The 20846-nt window shown below is 32.3% G+C and overlaps 1 protein-coding gene across 4 annotated transcripts in view; it reads left to right on the top strand.

Annotated features, from left to right (window-relative positions):
• LOC129796308 (heterogeneous nuclear ribonucleoprotein L) overlaps nucleotides 1-20846 on the top strand; it is a 155803-nt gene that overhangs the window by 12579 nt on the left and 122378 nt on the right. For all 4 annotated transcript variants that reach the window (XM_055838124.1, XM_055838122.1, XM_055838123.1 and 1 more), the window contains exon 2: nucleotides 11437-11550. In XM_055838124.1, the coding sequence (XP_055694099.1) occupies nucleotides 11437-11550 (114 nt within the window). The remainder of the gene's footprint in view (nucleotides 1-11436; nucleotides 11551-20846) is intronic.

The following is a 20846-nucleotide window of genomic DNA, read 5'->3' as shown; positions in this document are numbered from 1 at the left end:
AGTTGGACGACTTCCAGTCGATAATTGAACTTTGCCGTTGACCGCAAGTCTCTATCTATTACCGTTCTCTTGTAATTGAGCTTCAAACTACGGACGGACGGACGGCCGGACGGACGGCCGGACGGACGGCCGGAAAAGTTTTTCGGCGCATACGTTTTTCGAAATGTGGGGACCCTAATTCGTGCTCATACCAAGTTTGAGCCCGATCCGACGACCTTGAGTTTTAGAGTGGACACAGAAGCTGTGCTATTCTTTTCTTCGAAAGAATCACAGCTAAAATCTCAAAAATTTTCATTAAGCCCGTCACAGATGATTCATATTGTCAATTTTCATCATGGCACGTGAAAGATTTTCTCTGCAAAAGACTTTTTCTTTATAAATAAAATACAGTACGTTACATCCATTGAATAGTGGTGCTGTTGTAAGGTCACAAAAAGGTCCGTGTGTTGCAGAAACTATTGAAATCACAACACAAAAGTCATTCATGAGCCAGAAGAGTGTTGAATTGCATGAAAATGTGCACAAGCATTTATTTTCTTTTTTTTTTTTAAAACAATGTGAAAAGTTAGTTGAATCGAAGAAATGGTCACATTTCCATTTCATGAAGCTTCTGTTCGGAAATCTTATAAAATAAAATAATATTTGAATATGGCGCGCACTCGAAGTGGTGAATTCGAGTGGTGAAAATTGAGAATGTGGAGAAAAAGGAATAATTTGGCGGCAAAAATGACAGATGCGATTTGGTAGCCAGGTGTAGGGATGCAATCCTTCTTGCTTCGTAATAAAGTGTAATTTATCTCATATAATTTATGAAATTACGCGAATACCCAACGAGAACTATTTTCCCAAATGTTGACTTTGTGGAAATAATTTCCAAAATATGTCGAAAGTAGCTGCCCTATTTTGGAAGGAAATCATCTTTCGTAATATATTCGGCATATTTCCTTATCAAAAAGCCCAATTTCTGCCCTATTTTTAAGTAAAAAAATTGGGCAGCCCAAGTGGAAGATATCTCGAAAAAGTTTCGACGCCTTCCCAATAGGGAATTGGGTGTGGACAGTCTGTCGAAATTTTTCCTTCCTCCATTTCCTTTAATATTAGGGAAAAAATAAGGCCGCTTGTCGACTAATATTCGACATGCTTTCGACAATCTTCCCAATTTTTGCCCTATTTCTTCCCAATTTCTGCCCTTCTCCAGATTTTTGATTTCATATTTTGTCAACAGATGGACTTTAAGGTTTGGAGGTTAATGAGCTCAATGGCGTACTTATTCGTGCGCGGCAAATCAAAAATTTACTTGCCAAAATTAAATTCGATTTATTAATTATCTAAGACTTTTGCATCCAAAATAAGTTGACCAACATGTTTCAGGATGTGTAAAGAAATTTTAAAAATACTTTCAACAAGGTTTTGGGAAATTTCATTTTTTAAGTGAAATTAAAATATTATCAAAAAATTAAATTTTTGTGAAATGCAATGGCATTTTATCGCCTATGGCAAATATTCATGACGGGAAAAGGGTGTGGCATGGTTTTCCAAAGACCAAGCGTCAGGATAAGTCGCAATATAAAAATATTAATATTTATTAATATCGTGTTCCATTTTGTCTTGGCATTTTATTGTTGTCATGTAAAATAACGCCATGGAGGCCCCAATATAATCATCTGATGTGTGAAAAGAGCAGAAGAATATAAAAATATGTTGTTTGAATTGAATATCATTGGAGAGAAAGAGACAAATAACGAGGAAATCAATAGCAATATATGTCGACATACTTTCGAAAATTTTTTCTATTTCTGCCCTAATTCGACGGTAGGTCGGAATATGGTCGGCCACGTTTCGACATCAGCTTCCCAATTGGGCAGAAATAGGGAAGATGCTTTCGACGAACTGTCGGCAGAAAAATTGGGATTTTTATTCCCCATTTTCGTCGAGGCGTCGAGATTTTGACCAATTCTCGACAAATCCCTGCCGACGGATTTACGAAAATTTTCCCTATTTTCAAGCGATTTCTCTCGTTGGGTAGCTTCTGTCGGATATTTTTTACGATATAAAATATTTTTCAAGAAAAACATTCTCTGATTTTTTAAATTTTTTGAACAATTTTCTCATTGATCGACATAAAATGAATAATTAACCTCTAGGCCGCCAAGCGGGGTCGTTGAACGACCCCAGCCCTATATTTCGTGCTATAACTTAATAAATATAAAAGATACCATTCCCATCTTTTGGAAATAAGTTCTTTGGTTATCTGAGGAGGTTGTGTAAAAATTTCAGCTCAATCCGTCCACCACAAGAAAAGTTATTAAGGAAAATGTAGAAGAAGGGAATTCAAAAATTGGTGTAACGGCCATGCTGCGGAAAATTTCTCAAAATGAAGTTAGTCACATCATAAATCATATGGTTGAAGGGGGTTGAAGGGTTGTGTTTACTTTCTCACTTTACCATCTCAGTGTCAGAATTATCGCGAATAAGTAACATAAACAACATAAAACATAATTAGAAGCATATAAGTGTGCAAAACAATAAAGAATATTCGAGAAATATTGCCATTTATCACGGTGCGGGAAGTGAGGGGAATGTGGGGAAGTAGTGAAAAAAATAGCAGTTGCAGTCAACTTCGTGGCAAATTTCTCACGAAGAAAGTGTGAAAAATGAGTGAAAAATGTTTTTCCCTAATATCTTCTTCTGCGTGTTTCCGGGTGGCGAATTTGTGATGCAAGGGGCAAGAGGACTATATAAGGAGTCTAAAGGTAGTGACCCGACAGTTCCCGGTTTTATAGTTTATGAGAAAATCGACTTCCTTCTTGGGGTCGTTCAACGACCCCACCTTGGCGCTCTAAGGAAGCTCCAAGGTCTTGGCGGCCAGCAGGTTAAGACAGACGATTACCGGGCGCCTCCACTAACTTCTAAAAAAATATTTAATAGCACCAGTGGAGGCGCCTGGTTCTCTAAAAATCTCAGCGTTATTATTTTTTTGTTTCACATCTTTGTAAGTTTGAAAGAGAGAAAAAAAACATTTACCTAGAAAAAGTTTCAATGTTAGTTTTTTTTCTGATATTTCTATTAATTTATAATAATAAATTGCATAAATAAATAAATTCACTCCCAAACAAAAGTGAGTAAGTTAGAAAAAAAATTGTTAAAGTTCACAATGTGGAAGACATTGCTTAAGCTTGAGAGGGAAATATCGCGTGTTTTCACGGTATTATCATTTACAAAAGGGGAAAGAAAGTGAAAGCTCACATGTTTTTTTCTCTCCTCAGTAAGACACAAAATGCACTTCTTATGGAACCAATAAAAAGCTTCATAAACTCCAAGTATTTTGACCAATTTTCCTTTGCGATTTATTGTCTCATTTGTCTTGTCTGTCGGAAGAACATTCAAGTAAAACACGATGAACTTTTTTATTGTTTTGAAATCAACAGACTCCAAAACATTGTGTTGACGATAATTTAATTAAAACTTACGTAGCAACACGTGGAGAAATAATTTTCCAAGAATCGGGGATAAAATAGGATTAAAATGAAAATTATCTTCTTATATAAAAGTTCTCGTAATATTAAAAAAAAAAATTCAAGAACAAACTCGTGAGAGATAAAAAGAAAATTTTTAATTGGTTCTAAGCTTTGGCATTTTTTTTTCATTAAAAGAATTTTATATAATTAAAAAGAGAAAAAAAAGGAGAAGAAGGAAGAAAAAAACTACAAAATAACTTGCAAAATAATGCTGCGAAGTGGATGAAATTTGAGCAAATTCCCCGCTGTGACATTGTGAATGGGGTTAAATGTTTGTGAAAAGCGAGAAGATGGTGTGTGCGCGGTAGATTAATGAGGCGAAGCTTGAGTGATTGACGCTGGGTGAGAGGAAAAAGTGCTAGATTGTGGGCACAAAGGAAGAAAATTCCTCATAAAATTTATTGGGAGCAGACAGACATGTAAATGGCAAATTGGTCATGATGATGCTTTAATTTCGCACTCATATAAACGCAGGAATTCACAATGTGCGGAATTTTCTCAATAAATATAAATTTTGGGAGTGATTCTCAAAAGGAATGTGACACCTACAAGACATTGTTTCGAAATGAGAAAAGAAATTTACAAGATTAATGGGAATCATTTTGGCTCCACACTGCAGTCTTTCCTGCGAAGGTTCAAGGGTAGAAAATTTTGAGAAAATTGAATTTTATCAATTTAACTGATTATTGAATCAATTTTTCTATTTTTTTTCCTTGGGATAAAATGTGAATTTATGAGCAGTTCCAGAAGTAATTCAGGAAATTCAATTTATTTTCATGTATGTATAATATTTTTATAAGAAAATAAAGAAATAATGTATATTATTTTCAGAGCTTTCGACTTTTAATTTAACTCTTTCGCGTTCTTTGGGTCATACGTAATTCCAAACGTGAAATATTTAATTTTCCCAAAATTTTAAGGATTTAATTAATGAGCCAAAAAGGAGAAAAGTTCTCCGTCCAGTGAGCGTTAGAAATAAGAGATATTCTTCCTAAAAATCTCATATTTCTGGCGCTCACCGGACGGAGATATTTTCTCCTATTTGACTCCTAAACTTTTACTCCAGACTCACGTAGTTAAGTTAATTAATTTTTAAAGCTAAAAATGCATTAAATTCACACAGATGTGGCTAAAGAAGACGTTTTGCCTGGGAAATATACTCTACAACATCGATAGAAATAGCGCAGGTTTCACCTGTACGCAAAAGGGTTAATTTAATATTATTTATTGATTTGGAAATTAATTTTAATGATAATTTTAAATCAATTCTTTGGATTTTATCGCCTATTAATTATTATTTTGAGAAAATTATCGAATTTTTGATTAAATGTGTAAAAATGTCGCTCTTTTTAACTGTCTAGCGACGTCTCGACAAATCAATCACTCTGGACGAATTTGAAAAAAAAATCTTTCTGTTGGATTTTTAATCCTTTATTTTTTCTGTATGCTTCGTGTCTAAAAATGTCTTATTGAAAGGAATTAAATTACTTTTAATAGGTACGTAAAAAAATATATTTGATGATAATGTATCTCCTTGAAGCTTTACATTCTTAACAATACATAACAAAACAAGAAGAAGGTGGTTTGAAGGAGCATAAAATTTTAATGCCACACCTACATCTTGTTCTAGTACTGTGTGGGGCTTTTTTTCTTCACACAAAACCCCTCATTAAATGGAATTTTCACACAACAATTTAAACATATTATATACATACATACATAGATGCGAGCACAATCTCCAGAGGGATACTTCTGCGTGAGTGCTTTTCATCTGTAGAGACCGCCCGGGATTAAGCTTCTATACCATAAACTTTAGAGACTGTATAATACAGGCTGGAAAATTCAACATTATAATTTTATACATTAAATTATTATAACATCATCTGTCTTCTTCCATTTTCCCAAAGCAAAAGCATACAAGAGGACATAACTGCTCGCGTTTTACAAACATTAAACTTTAGTTTGAAACCCACAACTTGTTTAATATGCTTGTCGAATAAATAAATCACTGTGTGTGCTAACAAACCTACCATTTCGGTTTTGGGCATACATACAGTGCGGGAGGAAACTCTTTTTCACCTTCACATCTCACAACTTACACACGGGTGCTTCTCTTTACCGCACTTTCCATCTCCACGTGGTGGATAAATGGTATACATACAAGTGGAAAAGAGCGAATACAAGTGGGGGTGGATGATGTACTTGAATGTTCGCTATAAGAGAAAACCACCAAATTTACTCACCATGAAGCATATTCGTTACTCCTATGCCGTGGTGCTTAATTGTTTAGAAATAAGCCACGTGAAAATATTTTTGGAACTTCTCCCTAAAACGTATTAACCGCAACATATGGAATAAGGACCTTCGCTTTAAAAGTGGTGTACTCAAAGGGATTTTTATCTTCTCTAAAATTAGGTGGTTTTTCGTGACTTTGATATGTTAATATTGAAGGTTAAAAAATGACAATGGGGTAAGAAAATTTATTGAATTTCATGTTAAAAAAAAATCTGACATTTACTGTACTCGAACCGAGGAGTTTTAGCTCATTTGTGCTAATTTGTTGCAAAGTTAAAAGATAATTAAGCAGGTATCTGTGAAATAATTGAAAAACTTAAAAGGCGGATTTTCAGTTTGATATTTGAGAAATTTTTGAATTTAAACCGACGTTTCGGACTACGTTAAGTCCTTCATCAGGGCATTAAGTGAATAAATTTTTTAACCACATAATTTTTTGGTTTAAATACATCGACCTAAAACCATATAAAATGTTAAAATTGAAAGAAGTTTTAATAAAAAAAATTCTTTATAAATTAATATTTCATTTTCTTTTGCAAAATGTTTTGCAAATACATAATCTCAAAAATACCTTTCGGTGTATCTTTGATGTTTTTATTATGCAAACAGTTGTGAGTAAACTTCTTAAAAAAAAATATTTTTTGAAATTCTCTTTTTTTTTTCTTTTAGCAGAAGAGATAGTTTAAGCGTCAAAAATTAAAAAATAAATTAAAATTACTGTTCTATAGTACAATGAATATCAATGAATGATATTCTATAGTTCTATAATTCAGCTCTTAATTTGACATGTGTGATTTACATTAAGATTAAAATTATAATCTAAAATTATCAAGAAAAATGTTGTTTTGTGTATACTTTTCCTAATTAACAAATCTTGCAATTCCTTGCATTCCTTGTTATCTTGTTGACATACACCCACATCCACAACCTAATAATTCCTTCCTGTCTGGATTGAGAAGAATTTCCGCAAAATTGACACAAATTCAGTAAAGTGGAAAATCTGTAATTGAATTCAAGTATGAAAATTCTATTTGCAGCTTAATGGTCAGAAATTTCATATGGTACGTTCCTTTGCTTCTCTTTGCTCTAAGCATACGTTTAATTTAATTTTTTGTATGTTTACACACCACTATGTGTATGGAGCAGCCAATTAAGAGCGACATTCGTTTTCTTTTACTAATTAAATGCAATTTTCCCAAAGCTTCTGGGTTGATATTTGTGTGGTGTTGCGGGAAATAATTTTATATATATTTCTGGAATTATTTTCCTAATGCAATATGCGGAAAAGGAAATTTAATCTTTTAGAGAAAAGATGCCAAAATGCATGAGAAAGGAAGAAGAATAACAGTTCAAATTGAATAAACAAAAATTCAAAGTTTTAAAATATTTTCAGTTAAACTTTAAATTTATTAACATTAAAATAAATAATAAATCGACTCACAAACTCAATAATATCTGAAGGTGATTTAATATTGAGAAATTGTTATATATTCATTGCTACAATCACCACAATAATTCAATGTCCCCAACCACGATGAATCTCTTGTAGGAATTCTCCAAGATTTCCACAGATGGAGTTCATATGGGACCAAAATGCAACTATTCAAGTAACCTTCCACCCACCACCCTATCCTCCTCACTGCAGGACAGTGAAATATTTACCCATTGTTCTATAATTTATAAATAGCTCCAGAAGGACTTAATGACGTATGAGATTTGAGGACATTTATCTAAAACCTTCAGATATGTCATTTGCACCCTCTCAGAGGTTCCCCCCCCCCAAATGTGCTACTGCTGGACACCACATAGTAATATAAACGCCAATCAGAATGCAATCATCTGTCAATGGAGGCGCCTGGTGGGTCTATGTTAAAAACAGAAATTTCTCCCCCAAGTGAGAGAGAGATAAATTCAATTAGGGAAATTTTGTTTTATTTTGCAGTAGCATAATTTTTTTCTGGATTTTCTAGGTATGATACTTTTCATCTTTCACATTAAGCTTAATTGAATTTTAATGGGGAAAATTACATTTTCTCATGAGGAAAATGAGCAAACAATTGGACTTTTAACCGTCATCTGGTGCGTGTGATTTTTTTTGTCGTTCCTCCCCCGTCAAATGGGGGTTTGCAGTAAAGGCGGGATTAGCTATGTACAAAGAGCTATATATAGGATTGATAGATACTTTATTTATAAAACGTTATTAAAAACTAAAAATTATCAAAAGTGAATAGACTCCTTTTTTGCTATTTAATATCATTTATGAATCTTAAAAAAACAGAAAATATAAATTTTTTTAATATATTTTACAGCAGAAGCTGAAAGCTTTACAAGAAAGCTTAAGTTTTCAACTTTGACTTTCAGTTGAAGTGGGATTTTCTTTAATATTACTTTAGTTTCAATCAAAGTTTAACAAAGAAATTTCCTCAATAAATTTCAACTTTCATCATGAAATTTTGCAAAAATAAACGTCAAAATTTCACTACCTAATATGTTTATTTTGTTGAATTTGGATGAAGAGTATGTTATGTATATAATTAGAAATGCGTGTGCAATTAAATGTCATTTTAATGAACACTTTATAATTCATGCAAAATGCAGTTGAAAGTGCGTGTGATGGCGGTGAAGTGAAAAAAAGAGCAAAAAAACATTGAATATAAATTTGCTGCTACATGGTAAAATGACTATTTGGAGCTTCACGGAGAGTGTATGAAGTATAATTTGAATTGCCACGATGATAGCAAAAGTGGCTTTTAAGTGATCAAAAATATTTATTTATTTCTCTGTAAATAAATATTCCTCTACGGTGTGGAAGTCACTTTTATTTTATTTTATGTGGGATTCCAATTAAACTGCACACACACACGCCACACAGATGCCAAAAATGCGTTGAAGAATAATTTCTTACGACATTTCATTGAGAAGTCTGAAAAATCTTCCATAAATCATTTACACTGTAAAGTTTTCTCAAATATAAATCTATCAATGGCAAACCCAAAAAAAAACATCAAACTTTTCTCTTTTGCCAACGAATTGAATCCACATGAATGGAAGGACCATGGCAAGGACATTCAGTTAGAAGGGAAACTGAGAAAAGATTGTTAAGTAATTCGATACAGTGTTCAATAACTTTGTCCATTTGCAGAAAAGTTCTTTACTCCGGTTTATTTCCTTCGTCATCAATATGGTTTCGTACAGACAGAGAGAACGTCCAATACCTCGTACAATTTTGCACAAAAACTTTTATATTATGATTTTCACGTTGTCAAAGGACTAATAGTTGCGTGGAAATTCGCTTTAGAATGTTTCGTTTGAAATGTAAAAGTTATATTGAAAATCCTGATGATGATGGGATTTTTTCTATGTTGCACAATGTTAAAGAAAAAAAATCAATTATTCTACAAACAAGAGAGAAATTTTAAATCAAAAATGTCTAAAAGCAATTGTTTTACATTTTTATTTTAAGCATTTTAAATAACATAAAGTCAAAATCAATATTTAATTCTTCATAAAATCTGAAGGTATTAAAATTATTCTAAAAATAATAAAAAATAAAATTGAATCTTAAAAAAAACTTTAAACCTAAAAAAGGACAAAATTCAACCTGAAAAATAGTAAATTATTGCTAAGAAAATTGTAAATTGAACCCAAAAAAGACTAAATTCAAACCAAAAAGTTCTAAATACGTTTTTGATTTTTTTCGGTTTTGGGTTGTTTGGTTTTTAACAAAAGATCTTCATGTGAAGTAAAATATTCAAATTTTCAGAAATATTCGGAAGATTTGCCTATAAAAAATTTTCCAGATAAACCAAACAAAACACCCCTTGTATATCCATAACTAAGCATATCTAAGCATTAGGTAAAAGGTTCTTAATTCACATGCAAGTTTATAAGTATTAAGTTATAAAGGCTTAAGTTTTTACCTATATTAAAGTTTTTTTTTCAGTTTTGAGCTAAGCTTTAATTTTTTTTAAGTTTGGCTTTAGTTTTCTTAAGCCAGGCTTGTGTTTTATAAGTCAGGGATAAAAGTTTTACAGATTTTAGTTTTAATTCTAAACTCAAGTTTTTTCAAATTCAGGTTAAAGGAAACTTAAACCGAAATTAGTAGTGGATAATTCATCGTTATCTATTTTTGATGCTTTAGGACAAATCCTTCCGAATTGCGTCAGCCAAGGGACGGTAGGTCAACCCAAACACATCCTTTCAATTTTAGGAGCCAGAGCTTTCGACGCTACTGTGCGTCCTAAGGAAGGATTTGTCCTAAAGCATCAAAAACATTAAATTTCCGTCAGTATCTACCCGAGCATCGTTATCTAGCGTAACAAAGTATTTAAGTAAAATTTTGATTGTTTTTAGGCGTAAAGTAAAAATTCTAATTTTTATGCGATGCTGAAAAAAATCTTACGCTATCTTTTTTTGTAAACCTTGTAATGTTATTTTATTACATTAACAATGAATTTTAAAACTTTAATGTAAGAAATAATAATAACAGAAAACAAGGTCAGGAAGTTGTAAAGTTTGTAAATATTTCCCAAGTTTACATTTTTTTTGCTCAATTTTAACTCTTTTAAATGTTTCCCCGGAAGCTTGAATTCGCCACTTATCAAATTATCATCACTTTCTGTGAAGTAGAAAAATAAAGTTTGAGCTGTCTGAGTGGATGTATTTTTATGCAACGTCCTTTTGATCCTAGCTGTGACATTCTTGCTCAATTTGTCTTTCAGACACTCTGAAAAATGAACTTTCATGAAAGAAAGTTTGATAATATCCCCCAACACAAAGTGAAATAAAACTGACTATGTGCTATTATGCAGGGCAAATTCATATCCAAAGTGCGGAAATGTTGACAGTGCTGCCGGTATTATGGTGGAGGGACTCTTAAATGTCCTACTAAACAGCTGTGAGAGATTACAATAAACTTAATATTAAAAAGTTTTGAAATTCTTTTAATTTAGTAGCTCTAAAAGCTTAAATATAAGCTCCGAAAGCTCTAAAAATAACGATATTTCTTTTGGATGTTTCAAGATAAAGTCCTTATTGGCGGGAGAACGTTAAAATGGTGGACACATGAAAGCTCATATTGAATTAGAAAAGTTTCCTTCATCCTACGATAGGACTCCTCGAGAAACCTTTCTGAGATGGGGAAGACAATAGAATCGATTTAATGGCAAGAAAATTCCTTTAGCTTTCATCACAGTATTATTGCATTAAATTTTGATGTGCCATAAAAAGAGAATCATTGAGTCTGTAACATCTCTCCTTAAGGAGATGTATTGTTCTTCACCTGAAGATTTTATCTGTGTGTTTGAGCTTTCACCAAGAAATCGTATATAATATAGAAGTTTAAGACTTGGAATTTGTAGACATTTTTAAAATTGATGTTTCTTTCCCATTTTACAACATTTTTGGGGGCCTTTAAGGGTGCGGGAACGTGCTCAGAATGAATTGAGCAATATTGCAACAGGATGTTCCTCTATACAAGCGATTTCCTCTCCATGGCTTCTTTTTTTGTTCATTCTTTTTGTTTTTCCTTCCAGCCGAATTTGTTCTTTTCCATTTTCCCGTGAATTTAGTGTTGGGAATTATTAATAAATCATTGGGTGTTTTTTTTTCTTGTTCTCTTCAGACTATCATTGGAAACAATACAGCAGATGAGCCAAGGAGGAAAAGACACGATTTGGCCAGACCAAATCACATTCTACTATTCACAGTCATCAATCCTCTTTATCCAATCACAGTGGTAAGTCCATTTATTTTTTTCTTTTTATCCCACAAATTTCTCTGCCTTTATTTCCTTGATCTCAAATAGAATGTGAGAGAGAGAAAGAGAAAGTGAGGGTGGTAAAAAAAGGACGAAAATGGGGGGAAAACAACAAGTGTTGGCAAAAAATGGCTATTGGTTTCTGTGGGTATAAATGAGGGATAAAATATCGCAAAAAGTTCATCTTTGGCATTATTGCGTTAAGTATTTTCTCTCCCTTCTTGCGATTATCTTATTAAATTGTGTGGAAAAAATTGTCCTTCAGGAGAAATTTTAACTTTCTTAAAGGCATTAAGTATCAAGTTCTTTTTCAATTACAAAAAGAAAGCATTGTGAGTTTATATTGCATAAGAAAATTTATTTTCTTAAAGTTCTTTCATTAAGCAGCGTTTTGCATTGTAAATAAAGCGGTACTTATCAATTGATTTGAATGAAATTTAATTTAAAAGTGGCATTCTGATTCATCACAAGCCTATATCTATGGTGTGTTCATGCAAAACACAAAAAGTTCCACGAAATGTCCGCCATTTTGAAAAAAAGCGCCATATAGAAGATTTAAGGGTTCAATTTGAAAGCTATCCAATGGTATTCTGTCATTTAAATAAAAAATAATTATTATTACAGTGCAGGAAGCTTATTCTTTATGGGCGCGTATCATAGGCTCCTTTACGTTTTTTTTTTTTTGTAAAAGGGAACTTTTGGGATACATAACAACGCAAGGGCATTTTTAAGGAATGAATTAAGGGAGAAAATGTACGTAAGAAGAAAAAAGAAATTTTTTACCGATTCTGTATTCGAACCGACGTCTTTTTGAATACGAGATTACTTCTCTATCATTTTTGCTACTTCTTTATGAATTTTAGTCTTTATGGTACTTACTCATTGTTTTTTTTTCGATCATCCCACTTCCACTAGTTATAAATTTTTATTGACAATTAAATAAGGAAAAAAATTATGAAATAATATAAATAATGAAATTAAAAATTGTGGCAAAAGGTCTTGTTTAAGTTTCGGATGTTAACAACGTGTGGAAACAAAAAAACTCGGGAAGAAAAGTGAGACAATTTAATTAAATTAATTTTTTTCCTCTTGATCTCAAAAGCAGCTGAGGTTTGTAGTATGAAAAGAGAATAAATAAAAGGAAATTAGAAAAGTTTTAATGACTCACATTATTTTTTATGAGAAGATTTAATAAGGTTCGAAAATTCATTTTTATTTTTAAATGTAGTTCTGGAAACTAATTTTCTCCCCAAAAGAAGCTCGTAGTATTCTTATTATTAACTGGTAAATATTCATGCTAATTTCGTGTCTTTTTCACGTGTACTAATTTTTCAAAAATTTGTTTTTTCATATATTGTGCATAACAACCTTTTTTTTTATGAGATTGTCCCATAACGATACAAACAAATTAATTTTTTAAAAATTTATTTTCCCAATTTCTAATTTTTTTCTTAAATTAAAATCTAAAAAATGTACAGGTAAGCTGACCAAGCTTACGAGAGCTGTGTTTCTTTCAGTGTACCAATTTTGTGAGAGCAAACTAGAACGCGAATTAATTTAAATACGCGCAAAGTCGGGGAAAGTAGAAAAGTCATACCCTAAGAAATGTTTGGAAGGCCATATCTCGAGAACGGATCCATAGATTTTCATAATTTTTTTTTGTTTGAAAGGTCTCGAAGTCAGCTATAACATATCGAAAAATGAAAAAAAATTATGTCGCCATTTTCGAAAAATTCGAGTTCGAAATTTTCGAAAACTTTGTTTTCGATTTTAGCGCCTCTCGCGGTCATTTCTCGAAGTTGCAATGTTCTAGACATTTGTAGGGTTTCTCGAAACCTTTCATTTGCGCTTGAGTTGATCAAGATCGGACTTGTAGAACCCGAGATATGACATGCCAACTTTGGAAGGCTATATCTCGAGAACGGATCCATAGATTTTCTTCATTTTTGGCATGAAGCTAGTTAATATGGTCAGCTACAACATATCAAAAAATGAAAAAAAAAATATGTCGTTTTCGAGATATTCATCGAAAACTAATCGAAAATTTTGTTTTTGATTTTTGGCCCCCTAGCGGTCACTTTTGAAACTTCTGATGTTTTAGAGAGTTGTAGGGTTTGTTGAGACCTTTCATTTGAGCCCAGGTTGATCAAAATCGGTCAAGCCGTTTTCGAGTTATGGTCGATTTTCGATGAAAAATTGTGGCGGCCATATTGACTAAACCGCTTGACCGATTTTGAAAAATGAGGTATCGTTGGAAAGGTCTTGATGGCCCCTACAACATATTAAAATTTCAACTCTCTAGCTATAAAAGCGGCTGAGATATAGGCAAAACAAAACTTTGAGGTTATTCAAAATGGCGGACGGAGGGGTGGGGGGTAAAATTTGACATCATAATCGGATGTCTTCCGGTCGATATTTAAACTTTGCCGTTTACCGCAAGTCTCTATCTATCACCGTTCTCTCGCAATTTAGCGATTGATTCCGGACGGCCGGACGGCCGGCCGGAAAAAATTTTTTTTGGCGCATACGTTTTTTGGAATGTGGGGACCCTAATTCGTGCTCATCCCAAGTTTGAGCCCGATCTGACGACTTTCGATTTTGCTCGGTACACAAAAGCTGTGTCTGAAAGAAACACAGCTAAAAGACTAAATAATTTTTTAAAAAATCAAGCGAAAAAGAAGGCAACCCTATATCATTCGTAACTTGCAATATGATTTTCTTACTGGGGTGAATTTAATCATCGTTTTTGTCTGAAGAATAATTTTTCATTTTTTTTTTCCTAATTGTTCCCGTCCCTACATCAATCTCAATGGGAAGCAGTACCAGATGAAGCTCTATACGAGAGGAGCTTATTAAAGTTTTAATTTATAATGTTTTGAAACTTTTTTTTCTCACTTTTTTCCAACCTCTTTTTTGAATATCATGAAGTACAATAAATCACTGCCACAAGGAATAAAAAAAGGATCTTTTCAGAGTTACAAAAGTGTGCTACTATATGGTGGCTATACGGAGAAGGATTAGGAGGAGAAAATATTGCAGAATTAATTGCACTCACCGTAATTATTGAAAATGGCATTTCGATTTATTTTCTCTTCCGCATTCTTAATAGTTTCCATGAAAACCTGCGCTAATGGAACAATAATAAATCATAAACTTTAAATTAGTTGACTTTTTTTGTTATGTACACTTCCTCTTAGGGGTGCAAATATAGATGTGATTTGAGAGCAAAAAATGCAACATTTCTGCCAAATTGTTCGCAGAAATTTTCTCAATTCTTCACCGAGAAATATCCAGACAATTTGTCAACGATTTATTATTAACATTCTTTCGTGGAAATTGTGATATATTTTTACTTGGTATGTAATCTAAAAAAAAAAGGGGAGAAGTGATTAAAGATGTTGGATTTATTTTCCACAGAGTGAGGGTGAGATAGAATTATTGGGATTCCTGGAAATTTGTTGAATTTTTCCATCTACGTGATGATGCGAAGGAAATAATGTAAAATGGTGAAAAAATTTCATAACTCTTACATAGAACAAAAATTTCTTTGAAGGTAATTTTGAAGAAGAAAAAAATCTTCACAATGTCTGGCGAACTTTAGATGAAAAAAAAATCGTCAAAACACAGGGGTATTAAAGTTTGCAAAATGATTCCTTGTAGCACATACACACCGAGATTTGCCTGAGGAAATGGGTTTGGTTTAGTATATCTATACCAAATATCACCTCAAGAGAGTTAAAAGTTTCTCTCGCTTCACTTTACTTTTTGTTAGGCTGTCTGTTGAATTATTGAAGTGCATTTTAGTGTTTTCTAAACCATACAACTTGTGAGGGATTCACGTGAGAATTTCACACTTTCTGATTTTCCCCATGAATATCCTTTCTAGCACCATTACAAAATGTCCGTTCATGTCTCATTCGTAAGGGTTGGGGATACGTAAAACTGAAAATTTCAACAGGAAAAAAATATACTCTTCATGTCATTCCCGGGGAAAGTTTTAAAACACTCCCCATACAATGAACTTTCTCATTGCAAACTAATATAGATGGAGTTTCAAGTCTGACTAAATTTGCATTGAAGGATTTTAAGTTAAGCTTAAAGCGGAAGGGTTATTTACACGTATATAAAATCCACGATGGAATTGTATTAATTAAATTTTCATTCGTTATCTACTTTATTCAGCTTAATATTGTGTACGTAAATCTGTCTTTCCCAGTAGGAATAATTTATTACGTGACGTGTAAAAAAATAGTGCTGTCGAATAAGTTTACGCGGCTGGACTAACTTTCGACTTACTTATGCTTTTAATTCACTTTTTTGCATTTTTTTCTTTTATTTATTACGAGGTAAATTGTCGCTTCGCTCCAATTTTCCTCGCCCCGCTTCGCGGGGGGTTTTGCGCTTCGCGCAAATTTTAGAGAGAAAAAAATTGTGATAATTTATAAGTAGATTGGGGTTACTCATCAACCCCAAAAAAATTGCAAAGAGAAGAAATCATTTTCATACAACATTTCGGGCGCCAAATTCAAAAATTCGCGAAAAATGCATGAGAGTTATATGGGGGCTACATGAAGGGGGGCTTTGGGGGGAAAATGAATACGGCCACTCGAAAGCGCCTGATATAAGGGGCCTCTGTACCAAATTTCATCACGATCGGTCAAACGGTGTAGATTTGTATAGCTGTACAGACACGAAGATTACCAACAAACAGACCTTTCTTTATTATATAGATTATCTTTTAATTCTTTAGCAAAAAAATCAAGATGTCGTTGCAGTAGCGGAAATAAAAGAAATTTTCAAAAACAAATAGGTATCTGCAAAATTTCGTAAATTGGTACAAACATAATGTTTAATCAAAAGAATAATTGAGTATGGTAGATGGCGTAAGTGTCATTTTCACACTATTCTATGACGTTTGGGAAATTTTTCTCCTTTCATCAGGTAATAAATAAAAACCTTTGACCCCTTAAAAACCCATTCAAGGATGAAATATTCCATCATGACCTCTAATCAATCTTCTCCAAAAATCTCTCGTATATCAAACAAATTTTTAGTTTAATGAAACCCAAATCAGGTGATGAAAATACTTCCTAATAAGCAAATGGATAGTCCTTCGTAGCTGTAGGTGATTAATTAATACTCTATAAGCTTCGTATATGAAAGTTGATAGAGTGTCCACAACAGAAATCGATTTTCTCATTGCGAAATAAACCATATGAACGGCCAATTGCACAGAGAAAATTAATCCACAAAATTTACCCCTAGATGAACCACTGTGTGGGTTATTTATTAGCACAGGTGGATAGGATGAAATGTAGATTGCTCTGGAGTGAAATGAAATTTTGGAGAAATATAAAATCGTTTGAATTTTGATTTTTTTCAATATTCCTTATTTAATTTTATTTGACAGAAATCTCTTGACATTTACTGTCAAGGAAGTGTCAAAAAAAAACAAGTGTCATTTTTTTTTTAAATAATAGAAAAGATTCTATATCATTGGGGTGTATGAAAAACATAAAAAAAGGTTGAGAGTAATAATTTATATGCAATGTAACAAGAAATTCTGAAAAAAAAAGAAATATATCAAAAAATAATTTATGATTAAATAAAAATACACTTGAAGGGTTTTTATGGGCAACCCTTTTGAAAATCTTACAGGTATTAAATGCTATATATTGTGGGTAAGTTATGTAGAAAAAAATGAAACATGATAGTGACGAGGGTGGTAATAAAAAATGCAGAAAAAATTATCAGAATGTGCTTCGTCAGATAATGTGAATAAATTTAATTAATTTTCTCCTACTTGGATAATAATTAACGGGGAAGAGGGTAATAAATTTAGACTCCATCCCTTGTATATGTTGTTGCTCTCCTGTTTTACTCTTTCTATATATACGTTGGGCAACAGTAGAATATAAAGTGTCTCAAGGGTTTTACATCTTCTTTTTTTTTCTCCTCCGTGATGACGATGAAAATTTCCCTGCACTTAATCATCGAGAGAAAATTCATTTATCTTGGGAAGGAAAAATGAAATAAATTCATTGCTTAACAGCATGATGACCCACGGTTGTGTCTAAATGAAAATGTTTAATGTGTGCTATACTGCAAATTAGTGCAAAGATCAGATTCTCAAACAATTCATTCATTTGCACCTTCTATCATGTCACAAAATGTGAAGAAATCTGCCAATGTGCATCACCTCCATTGAAATTATGCTGCAATTAGTTGCAATAATGCTCTTTTTTCACACACAAACACACGCAGATTACTCTCATTTTCTTTTGCCGATGATGCCGAAGCGAGATTCACGAAGAAATCACCTTTTTTGATCCAGTTTCACTTTTTCAATCAATCCCATTTAAGAGTCTATGTTGAAGCTTTTTTTTGCCATCATTAATTAATGTTTTTATTTTGTACATTTTTTTTTTACTTACCTTGATGGCATGTTTGAAAAGTAATATTTCTTATGCCTTGTGGGGAAATTTCACTGCAAAACGCGGTGTGAATTAAAATTCCTAATTGTGCAAAACATGAATATTGCATTCGTGATAAAACTCCGGAAGATGGTCATACACACACACACACGGGGTGAAAGTGATAGAAAATTGTGGCAATGAATACTCTTTTTTTTTTTTTTCATTTGATTCTTTCAAAGTGAATCACATTTGTTTTTTTTTTTTTATTTGTAAAGTTCAATGGCAAAAAGCTTTTCCTGGAGTTTAACGGATTACTGGAGGTGGTGGATAAGAGTGGAATTTTTTTTCACAATTTTTGAGTTAGGTATTGAACAAGATATTTTTTTTGTATAATATAGCTAGAGTTGCTTTTGATTATTCTATTGATATATGAATAAAAGAAATAAAAATAGAAGCGCCATCTGGTTGTTATATGTTAAAAGGAGATAAAAATAGCATATGTTAGAGCTTACTATAAATTTAAAAAAAAATAGCCATTTTTACAGATAGTTCAAAATTCTCGTGACTTCCGGTATTCGTTAACGGAAAATTAATAGTTCAAAATATTGCTGAAACTTTATAATTCAACATGGCATCTGTTTTCTTTTCAATTCTCACTCTAAAAACGCTCTTCCGATTTTTCTTGAGGAAATCTGCAAATATTTAGAACACTTTAACTTCGCGAAATGACCAGAAGAGGCGTTATAAGCGAACAAAAAAAATATTGCAAGTTTCTTTAAATATCCAAGTTTGTGACTAGATTCTGATGTGAAAATAAGTCTTTCTATACGATTTTCTTCGAATTTTTCTCTACTTTTTTATTATTTGCGTGTTTTGTGATTTCTTTTCGGAAGCTTTTGTCCTTTATCGAGAGTTTCGGGAGAACGGACACATATTCACACAAATGTAGATCAATAGTATGGAAAAATCATATAGGACTGTTGGGTTTTATATCAGAATCCATCCACTGTACTTCCCAAAATTAATTAATAAATAAAATTTCAACGCATAAGCAATCACCATATTGCTAAATGTCAACTTTTACAACGTTTACGCATTTTTTAGAGGTTTTCTTGCAATTAGGAGTATGTATAGAGGAAAAATCAATTAATTTCACCCCGAAAAGGAATTGTAATTTAATAAAAGAACAATGAAACAAAGTAACTCAAGAGAAAAACTTTTAATACCCTCATTTAAATAAATTGCAACCGCTCTGTTAGTTGAAATTTCATTATAAGAGTGTAGGGAAATATTTTAATTTATATTTATACAGGAAAATGTAAATAATAATAATAATAATGAAATATAATATTCACGCAAGAATTTTTCGTGATAAAACTTTTGAGGGATATTTTCCCCGAAAGATATTTATTTTACTAACACAACTTTCATGTGAAATTTGTATTACATCTTATGCAATAAATTTGTTGTCCTGGAAAGTTTCTTATATGATGTGCTATGTTAGAGAAATTATTTTGGACAAGAATTTTCAAAAGGTGAATTGTGTATTCGCGGAAAAGTTGTGAATTTTCACGTGTAATATATAAATCAATTTGACATATTATCGCAGCATATAAATTGCTTTTTGTCATTGATTTCATTCGCTCAAATTCCCTTAGAATTTATTTACTTTATTTGGAACATTCCTTCTAAATTTTTGCGTTGCGCGGGAAAAGGAGTGAAAATGCGCTATTTTAGTAAATTTATAGGATATTGTTATTAATAATTATTTCCCTCACACACACGGTGCGGTTGTTAAATTTAATTTAAAAGCCCCCAGCTGTGGCCCCAAATGCTGGGGGTATTGGTCCTCTCGATGGGGAAAAAGGGAGCTCATTGGGTGGCAAAATGATTGCTCATCGTGTAATTTAAATTAGCTTCTTGCAGGGGGTGGGGGATGGGGGTGGGTAGGATATGGCAAAAATGTTGGGGAATTACAATGAGGGTCATAAAATTAAAGTAATGCTAATAACCGAGAAAGTTTTTTAATAACTTTCACAACTTATTAAAGGCAACATGGGGCAAAATGAGTGACTTTAGTGGAGGTAAATGGGTTATAACTTCCCACAAATGAGACAACAAAATGCTACTTCAACATCATATATCAATTTGTCTTCTCTTCAAGCAATTTTGTTACAAGGAAAAGAATAATATTGAAATGATTTGTTAGTTTTCTCACACACACACACACACTGAACGTGGGACAAGTGTTAGAAAATTGATGATAAACTAAAGAAAATATGCTCTGTGAACATTACTATGCATTATTCCACATGACAGAAGCTTTTTGTTTTTCTTCACCTTACTTTTTAACCTATATATTGTAGGGAGTTAAGGGGAGAATGTTCTTGTACATATTTAGGTAAAATGATTGTGAACAAAAATTACACATAATACGGGGTTAGTTCGCATTTTACGTGACTTTCAAACTAATAACTGACAACCAGTTGTGCATATGAATACGGTTGACATCATTTTTCCTTCTTCACACTAAATCTCGTAACAATCTCTGGGTTTTTTTTTATATATACTTCAATAAAGGGGAGAATAATTGGCAAAATAAATTGTAAAACTTTCGTTAAGTTTGAAAATAAAAAAAAATAATACTTGACTCATAATGTTTTTACAACATTTTCAACAATTCACAAAAGACATTAAATAATTTAGGTAAATTAATTGATATAAAGAAAATATTTCGTTAAGTTATGTAGATGCTTGTAAGCATCGTATTGATTTGATAAAAAAAATTAGAAAACGTACGATTTTTCCAGACTCTTCCGTCTTTATTTTATGTTACTAGATTTTTTTTTCGTTAAGTTT

The sequence above is a fragment of the Lutzomyia longipalpis genome, chromosome 4 (genome assembly GCF_024334085.1).
Source record: "Lutzomyia longipalpis isolate SR_M1_2022 chromosome 4, ASM2433408v1".
Lineage (NCBI taxonomy): Eukaryota > Metazoa > Arthropoda > Insecta > Diptera > Psychodidae > Lutzomyia > Lutzomyia longipalpis.
The sequence above is the reverse complement of the archived record's forward strand: the minus strand, read 5'-3'. Positions and strand labels throughout refer to the sequence as shown.